Source organism: Vigna unguiculata, chromosome 4, assembly GCF_037176805.1.
Source record: "Vigna unguiculata cultivar grain cowpea cultivar isolate G323 ecotype 2 chromosome 4, ASM3717680v1, whole genome shotgun sequence".
In the NCBI taxonomy this organism is placed as follows: domain Eukaryota; kingdom Viridiplantae; phylum Streptophyta; class Magnoliopsida; order Fabales; family Fabaceae; genus Vigna; species Vigna unguiculata.
Window position 1 is genome coordinate 22,498,762 of NC_140795.1, and position 10,238 is coordinate 22,508,999.

General features: G+C 29.4%; 1 protein-coding gene across 1 annotated transcript; it reads left to right on the top strand.

The window, feature by feature from the left end:
• Positions 1 to 9,538: 9,538 nt before the first annotated feature.
• LOC146886949 (uncharacterized) lies at positions 9,539 to 9,964 on the top strand. Its single transcript, XM_085671948.1, has 2 exons — positions 9,539 to 9,625; positions 9,725 to 9,964. The coding sequence occupies exons 1-2, from the start codon at positions 9,539 to 9,541 to the stop codon at positions 9,962 to 9,964; spliced, it is 327 nt and encodes a 108-aa protein (XP_085528074.1).
• The last annotated feature ends 274 nt before the right edge of the window (positions 9,965 to 10,238 follow it).

Here is a 10,238-nt window from a genome sequence, read left to right on the forward strand (position 1 = left end):
ACTAAGTTGTCCTCGGAGCTGTGGTGCTCACTGTTGGGCATACGAGTCATTTGGACTAGCTCTTTCCAGGTAAGAGAAGCTAGGGTTTCACGTTTTTTTCCATTTATGCGATTAATGTTTTGTGAAATATGAGAAACGTTTGGAGAAAACGTTAGTTTTTTGTATATTTCTAAGTTGGGGTTCAAATATTCATGAAACTGTGATGTTTGACGTTATTTCTCGTATTCTGGATGCGTCGCGCAGTTGCTGGGCGAGTTGACTTGGTCGTTGGGCGATTGTGTATTTTTCTAATATACGCAGTTTTAGTAAAATTGACTTTCCCGACTCATTAACCGTTGGATTGAGCTTAAATTTGGACATTTGGTTCACAACATGCTACTGTGTGGTTTTATCGGTTGGATCGTCGATTAGATGTCTGTAGCTTGAGAAATGTGTCACGCATTACTGCAGTGATTTTGGTTTCGTGATAATAAATTTTCTTAGGAATTTTGGTGTAAGAATTATGGTTGTGTGTTGTGCTTGATTGTATGGAATATCAGGTACTTAAATGTTGGCACTCATTTATTTGGGGATGAATACTATTTTGTGATATATGTATCTCTTGGTATGCATTTATAAAGTATGAGATGAATGAATGAATTTGTATGAGTGGTGTGATTCATGGATTATGAATGATGAACTTGGATAAATCTTGGCATGCGATTTCAATGAAATGGTTGGTTATATATGTGGTCATGAATTCGGTATGAGCAATAATGTTACATTGATGGCATGGTATTGGTATGAGGTGAAGTTCTATATCCTCGAATTGGGAAGAATGGGATGGTATGAAATCAACATGGAATATGAATGAGGATGGGTTACAAAGGATGGCGTGAGGTGTTAAATGCATGATCAACATTATTTGTTTGTTTGGAATGTGATTGGTATGTTGTTAGTATGTAAATCCACGAGTCTCTAGGTAAGACTTCCTGGTGGTGCTTCAGTGGTCGGGACGTAATTCCATGGCCCTTGTTAGTGAAAGTCCATGGTGGCACCCCATCTATGGTAAGGATTCAAGGTAAGGTTGCATCCTGACACTCTAAGGAGTTAGTTAGTCTCACTTAGAGCAGACTGACTCTTGTGGTAAGAGTAGTAGGAGGCCTGAAACTCATTAAGGGCTAACCTTGTGTGTGGGGGATTGAAACATTGTAACACTTGTAACACTTAGCTCGGGGGTGAGCAGCTCGGGGGTGAGCAGCTCGGGGGTGAGCAGGGTAATCGACCACAAGTGCAAGCATCCGCTGAATCTGACCTGATTATATGTAATCCGGATGAGTCGAGTCTGAGTCTAGTGTATTGCTTGAGAAGTCATAACATGATTGGTTGATGAATACTGTTTTAGATTGCGTAATAGCATGTGACTACTTGATAAACTATTTCTACTCTAGCTTACCCTGTTTGCTTGTTTGGTTGTCTTGTATGTGGTTCTTCTCCTTTTGCGATGATCATCAATTTATTGATGTGAACAGATGCGAGAAACACCCGTGCTCAACAGGTAGGTGACGGTTCCGCTGCTTAGCCATCTAGGCTGGATTCTACTACTTTGGACTTTCTTTTTGGGGCTATGGCCCATGTACTAGTCTGTCTTTTAATTTCCTATTTTGATTACTGATGAACATTGTATCTGGTTTAGTTGTGGCATAGTCGTGTGCCTTGGTTGTTGTGTGGAGTAATGTTTAAACTTCAAGACTGTGTTTCTGTATTATCCTGTGTGACACTTCCTTTAATCATGATTATAAATTAAATGGGGTGTTACAGTTCAAATTCACTAGCTATAAAACAAGAGACGATATCAATTTTGTAAATAAATGTGAGATCTTCTATAACGATTCTAGTTTTAACCGGTATAGAAATGAATGCAGTGTCATTTTTGTAATATTGAAAAAGACTTTTTATACCGGTTATAGCTATAATTGGTATAAATTTTGTGTGTGTATAGAAGGATTATCTCATGGTTAGTTTTTAGTTGTCGTTATTCCTATTATAAGTTGCTCAATTGTTCAACTTCTCCTAAAATTTGTTGCGAAATTTCACAATGTCCACAATGTGGGGTATCACAATACAAACAGAAACATAATGAGTTTGAATCTGATAGTAAGGGTCCTTTGGAGAAAATTTTGTGGTTCTTGTAGTTCCATGATTGAAACGCTTATTTAGTAATGCAAATGATGCAAAACTCATGAGATGACATGCAGATGAACATACAACAAATGGCCATTTGAGACATCCGGCAAATGGTTTGTAGTGGAGCAAAATTGATTCCATGTTCCCAAATTTCTCCAATGACTCAAGGAACATTATGTTTGGACTTCTACAAATGGAATGAATCCATATGGTAACTTGAGCAGTAAACATAGTTCATGGTCTATTCTATTAGTGATTTACAATTTACCTCCTTGGTTGTGCAACCATGGGGTCAACCATATGCTTGCAATTCATTGGGCCAACTATAAGTAGTTAATCTTCAGATTATTGAAATATAATTATCGAAATTATGATATTATATGAATTTAACTTGTAATACTCACGTCAACCAAGGAGCTATTAGTGTAGATATTATATCATGAGGCATATGCATAGAATCATATCCGCAAACATTGCTGACTCATGGGATATGGTAATATGTACAATTTATAAATCACATATTAAGTATTTATCACTAAAAGATTGTTGACTCAAACTGTTCATAGTGTAAATTTTTAATGACACATCTTCAATGGATTAAGGAGTCTTAAAGGAAGTTCGTGAGTAGTGGGCTTTGTTTCTTTTAACTGTTTATAAAAGATGATGTTAGGTATTCTACAAGTTTTCATGTGAATCTTAGATGTTTAGTTATTCGGTTTTGAGTTACATTATATTTCATATAAACATTAGATTGTATTTCATGTAAATATTTGATTGAATGAAATTTGTTGTCTGGATGTTCTGGGTGATTTTATATACATGTTTTGTATGTGGTAGGAAGAATAAATGAATTGTTCATAAAAAAATATATCACTTTTTTATGCCGATTATGGTCACAATAGATATAAAAGACGAATTTTTTTATAAACCGATATAGTAAGTCATTTTTTCTTACACAACTCTCCCTTCCCAAGTGGATCTTCTATACCAATTTTAAAAACGATATAGAAACATACTTTTTTATACCTGTCATGGAACTAACATAAAAAGTTAAAACTTCGTGTACTACGTGTATCTATATCATGTATAAAAACCTATTTTTCACCGGTGAATTACCAAGAACTTTTTATTTTTTATTAGATTTAATTCAATTCATGAATTTAATCTATTTTTAGTTGGATTAAAATGAATTAGATAAAAATTTAAAATTTTTCATTGAATTATAATTTAAAGTATTTTTGTTTACATTTTTAAAATAAAATATGTTATTGACTATTTGAAGAATAAAATAGTTTAATATTTAATTATTAGAATAGTATTTAAATTAAATAATATTTGTACTACTATTATTATTAATATTAAGATCATTTGATAATTTCAATTTGATATGGGTCTCAAATTCATTTTCATCTAATCCATTAGAAATTTCATTAAGGTTGCATTTGATTTAATAAAAAATAAAAAATAATTGTTTAGATGGAATTCAATTCAGAATAATAAAAATTTAATGGTACTGTCATAGCATAACTGTCACTACTACCTCCATTTTGGAGGCTATAATTGTCAATGTAATGATTGATTCTGTTTCTGAAAATGTAATTATTGTTTCTGACTGTAAAAAAACAACAAATACAAAACACAATCATTAATTTAAATTTGTTTTTAATGCGCCAATATAAAAAAATATATAGTTAGTTAGTCAGAAATGATTATAAATATAAATTTTGAATTATTCATCTTAAAATAGATAACCCAACATATTTGTAGCTTTTTAATTTCAAAATTTACTATTTATGGAATTCATTTTGTTTGAATGAAATAAGACTATTAAGGTACTTAGCAGAATACATAGTTATGTATTCAAGATATGATTTAGTAACAAGGGATAATGAATGCTTCCTAAGGACGAAGGGAAATAAAAAAGAAATATAAATTTATTAGAAAATAAAAATAATAATCATGTAATATTTATCAAAATTTATTAGCATATTTTTTTAACTATATTTAAGTTTTATTTTTCTTATTATTTACTTTTTCTTATATTTTATTTTTATCTAAATTATTTATTTCATATCTACTTGAGTAAAACAAAAACAATTCACTACACGAAAATATCTTATTAGTAACCAATTTTAGTGACTAAAAGTTGTTAGTCACTATAGTGACCAGTTTAGATACCAATTTACAAAATTAAAATTTATTGGTTATTAAAATAATCACTAATATAAATAAAAAATATAATTAGTCACTAAATTTGTCACTAATTAATTAGAAAGCAATTTAGTAACTAAATTATTTTAGTAGCCGAAACTTAGGTAGTTAATTTTTAGTGACCAATTTTTTTTGGTAGCTAAAATTACGGTAGCAAATTTTAATAACCAATTTAGTGACCAATTATAATTTTTTATTCATAATAATAACTATTTTAGTAACCAATGATTTTTTTACTTTGTAAACTTCTATCTAAATTAATAATTATAGTAATTAATAATTTCTTATCACTAAAATTGATTACTAATGAAATTTTTTTTTATAGTGATTCCATATTAACAACTGCTCTTTATATTTAGTAGTAGCCAATTATATAATTTAATAAATTCTGAAAGTATAATTTTAAGTATTATTTGATTGAATTTTTAAAAAATATTAAATTGCGCCATATTAATATTGTGAATGATTTATTGTTATACCAATGAGTTTTGTTGAAATGACGAGTAAAAGTAAATAAAAATAAAATTAATAAAAGTGTTCGGTGGGAGAGGAAGAAAAAAGTGATAACTTTGAGACATTTTGTTATTTTTTTTCTTCTAAAACATCTTTTCCAATTAATTAAACTAGAGTAATAACTTTTTAAAATATTCATGCATATTTTTGAAAGTTTGACTTGGTTAAACAAGATGTACCACTCATTTGGTGAGTGATTTGACTGCTATCACAACAATTTAGTACTACTCTGAATGTAACAACGTAACATGAATCATTACTCTCTGCAAATTTATGGGTAGCCGTAAATAATAACTTTTGACCTTGTTGTTCGGTGCTCAACTTTTAGATATTTAATTCATTAATTTATCATAAAATATATTCAGAATTTAATGATATAATATTTGTTTTGATATATTATTTGTTTAAGATGTTTAATTTTAAATAATCAATTATTATATTTTTTGACGAATTTTTGTTTTAAAGATTTTAATTCTGTCATCATTTTATTATTATAAAATATTTTGGAGGATTAAGAAATGTTAATGTGTTTAAATATTTTTGTCTTTACTTTTATTTAACCTAAGACTGGTGAGAATTTAAATTAGTTAAGTAACTATTTAAAAGAAACAAAGATTTATATTTAAAATTACTTTTTCATCCCAGTTAAAGATTAAGAAAACGAAATTTGTTTTTGACTTTTTTTTTCAAACGGTATCAATGTTTCAATGTTAATTATTAAAATAATATTGTTAAGTTCATCACTGCATTCAATTAAATTAATGCAATGTTCGGTTTTTGTTAAAATCTGAACAAGTTTAACGATACTTAAACCGCAATGAAGGAATTATTTTGAAGGATTTTTATAGAATTGATTTAATCTTTTAAAAATATTTTGCAGAATCTATATTTTATTTTATTTTATTTTACAATGAAATTTAAAATATGACGGTGAAACAAATAGAGTCCATATGGCATTTAAACAGTATAAGAGAGTTTGTGATAAAAGAAAGAGAAAGGCAAAGCAACTGTTATAACTATGAGTGTGATATTTCAAAATGTGAGTTAAGATTACAAATCAAATATAAATTTTCAAACTCTCCCTATAACTAACTTTATCTGGTAATTTTTAACAGAGAAAAAACAAATAGAAAAATAAAGTAAAAAGGGAGAAAAAAAAGAAAAAAAAAGAAGAATAAAAAAATTTATTTAGTTAATGAAAAAATTAGAAGAAAAATATTAATAATTATTATCAGAAGATTATCACTTTTAGAACATAATCGATTTTGTTCACAGCAATGCATTACTTATTTGCCATTTTTTCCTTCAAAATGAGGAAAATAATAATATTATTAAAATATTTCTTCACATTTTCAATTTTATAAACAATCCTTCCTTTTTTTTTTCACACTGCACTGCACCAATCATTCTCAACCTCCACTTTTAGTACTCCATTAACATTTATTATTTTTTAATAATCTTTCTTTCTTTACATAATATCTTTTATCATTTATCGTATTTATGTTTTTCTTTTCCTCTTTATATATGGACATAGGTAAGTGTCCATAATAATCAATTTCTCAACGAAAAAAAAACTACCATTTTTTTTTTCTCAAAAATAATTCCATATAAACTCTATAATTGATTTTCAAAATATGAGAAAAGTTGGCAAACACTTTATTTGAATGTTGAAATCCAACTCTTGTAGAGGAAACTATGGTATCTTCAAGGGCAAACCAAAGAGGAACTCTCACTTAGATTGATATTGACTCTCCAAATCATTTAGCACAGTTACTCTTTACTTACACACAAAAGTGATAAACAAACACAGTGAATGAAAGGAAAAAATGTTGTGCATTCCAATTTTGTAACAAAATAACAAAACACAATTACTACATTTACTATTATGGTCATTTCCTTCTCAAATTTTCCTTGTCTTGATTACCCAAATTAAGATTTTATGAAGTGAAAGTTGGAAACAAAAAATAAACAAATGTTTATTATTGGAAAATCAGGAAAAGAGACAAAAGAGAAGTAAAGGGAAAATATAAGGGGTAAGATACGGATATATACTCGTTACAAACTAAAACTTCACTTCTTCCTTGAGTCCGTGGAAGTGTATATATATCTCAGTGAATATATATATATATATATATATATATATATATATATATATATATATATATATATATATATATATATATATATATATCCAAATTTGATAATACTATTGTAAAACGATCAAATTATTACTATTTAATTATAACAACTTTAATATTGTCAATATCTGATTAAATTAATTCTGAGTCCTCTCCTAATGAATATGGAATTTATTTCAAATATTTGATTCTTATAAAAATCTATCCTAATGCAATTAAAATTAGTAACTATGAAGAGATGGTGTTTTGATATGCAAAGAATAAATAACACGTAAATAAAAGATTGTACACACAGTAATAGTAAACATGTCAATTCCACTGCTTTTTCAAAATAGGATTCATAGTTGGTTTCCTATAGATTATTAATGTAACTTTTCAATTAATTTGTTGACGTCCTCTCTCTCTCTCTCTCTCTCTCTCTCTCTCTCTATATATATATATATATATATATATATATATATATATATATAAAATAAGATTTTTTTTTGGGTTACATATATGTTGGTTAAAAGTGTTAGGGTCATTATTTGGTTAATTAAAATAATAAAGTGATATGTTAATATTGAGTTTATGATTAAGAGTATAATTTGTTGTAAAATAAACGTTATAACATTTCAAAAGTTTTTCTTTTACATTATCGCAGTCATAAAATCTTTGCATTTTTAGTTTGGATATGACCATCATTTCACAAACCATTTTGATTTGGTTTTTAAGATTGTTACCGTTGCTTTCTTAGCTGGCCATGGGTTTTGTACCATTAGTATGGTCATTCTCCATATATAAATAGATGTCATTTTCCTCCTCCAAAACACACCACTTGAACTTTCATTCTTCTCTTCTATATCTTTTGTTCTCTTAGTTCTTCTATCCTCTCTTTATTATGGGTCTAATTTATTCACTCCTTAAAGAGTACCTTGCTATTTCTGAGTTCCTTGGAAAATTCGGGAAGTTCTTGTTGTATCTTAGGGGCTTGCACAATACATTACAGATATGTCCTTAAGGGCAATGAATATACACGCCTCAAGAAGTGCTTTGTTGTTCATGATTTGTCAGCTTTTACAACAATCTTAAGGACTTATGACTCACAACAACAACAACTCTACTATGGAGAATCAAAACATTTCTGAAACTCAGACTATCTTTGCGAAACCATTTCTGGATGTATCAAAATCGAGCTATTCTTTGGATAGAACTTCTAACGCTGGAATGAACGTGTGTCTACCCTTTAGACATGTATGAAGTAGCTACGACTCTCTCAACTTCAAAACCTAACGAATCTAGTACTCCAGCAAAACAAATTGAAGATTTGACTCATGCAAACAATGTTGACAAAAGAAGAAGATTGATTAAAAGATTTTGATGATGATAAAGATGCTGAAGAAAACACTTGAAGATATTGAAGACAATATAGTTTATGTTTAAAGATTCTTATTCTAATAGACTTAAACTTTTTCTACTTACGTGCAAAATTGTTAGAACAACAACCAGCTCGCAACTCCTCTAAGAGAAAATCATTTTTCGCAAAAATCAGTATGGTAATCGATTACCAACTTATAATAATCTATTACCAACTCAAAAAATTCTATTTTTCAAAACCCACTTAAGATAATCGATTACCACGAATGGTAATCGATTATCACTGACAGTTATAACTTGGCTCTTGAAAAATGACTCGAAATAATCGATTACCATTTCTGGTAATCGATTACCACTAGCAGTTATAAAAATATTTGTTCAAATTTGTACATGAGATAATCGATTACCATTTTAGGTAATCGATTAACACTACAAAACTTTGTTTTCGAAAATCATTGGAATAATCGATTATCTTAAGTGGTAATCCATTATCCTGGGCAGTTTTAGTTAAACTCTTCATTTCTAACTCAGTCTGTGAAAATCTCTTTAAATAAAACTCAGTTTCCAAACTTCAAACAACCTTTTTAAGATTCAGAGTTCTTGTGCTGTGACTACGAAGTGTTGCTTTGTGAGATTCTTAAAAATTGCTTTGAAAAGCCTAGTGTGAGTGAGTGATAACTTTTTCTAAGTAAAGTTCTTAGAAGATTGAGTGTTGTGTTGTTGCTAGGTAAGCTGGTCATCCTTTGTGTGATTCAGGGGGAGCTTTTGTTCATCTCTTGTGGTTGTTCAAGAGAGGTGTTTTCTAATCCTTACTCTTTTATAATCTATTGTAATATGATTATTATAGTGATTGAGTTAATCTCTTTGTTTAAGAGATTAACAACTGGACGTAGGGTCTTTTGATTTGAACCAATATAAATATTAGTGTGCATCTTCCTCCCTTAACCTCTTTATTTATCTGCACTTGGATTTAAAGTAACTGTTATTTTAAGTTAATCAATTAAATTTTGAGAAAAAATTTTAAAACCTGTCAAGACTTATAAAAATCCAATTCACCCCCCTCTTGGTTTTTGACCCTTGTTTAGTCATTTCGTTGTGCGATACCAACAATTGGTATTAGAGCTTGCTTTGATAGTTATTCAAATTTTTCGAAAATGGTAGGGTCAAACCAAACTTTTGATGAAGGTGCGTTTATCAATAGACCTCCACTTTTCACTGGTGAAAACTACTCTTTCTGGAAAGTCAGAATGCAAATATTTTTAGAATCAATTGATAGGGGTATTTGGGATGCTGTTTTGAATGGACCATTTGTTCCTATTAACATTGTTAATGAAGTGCAGGAACCAAAGCCTTTTACTCAATGGACTGCTGATGAAAATAGGCGATCTCAATATGATGTTAAAGGTAGAAACATCATATCATCTGCTCTAACTCTTGATGAGTTCTACAGAAATTCTGTTTGCACTAGTGCACGCGAGATGTTGGAAATCCTTCGAGTGACTCATGAAGGAACTGATGATGACAAACGGGCTAGAAAGAACTCCTTGATTCAAGAATATGAAATGTTTCTCATGCAGTAGGGAGAAACCATCTATGATGTGCAGAAGCGGTTCACACACATCGTCAACTATCTCAGTGGGCTAGGTAAAACCTTTGATACTGATGAACTTAACATAAAAATTCTTAAATCCTTGAATAGGACTTGACAGCCCAAGGTGACGACCATCATGAAGTCACAGAATCTTGCAACAATGACCATGGCGACTCTCTTTGGAAAATTGAGAGAGCACGAGCTTGAACTGGGAAGATTGAATGATGAAAAATATCAAGGAAGAAAGAAGAATATTGCTTTCA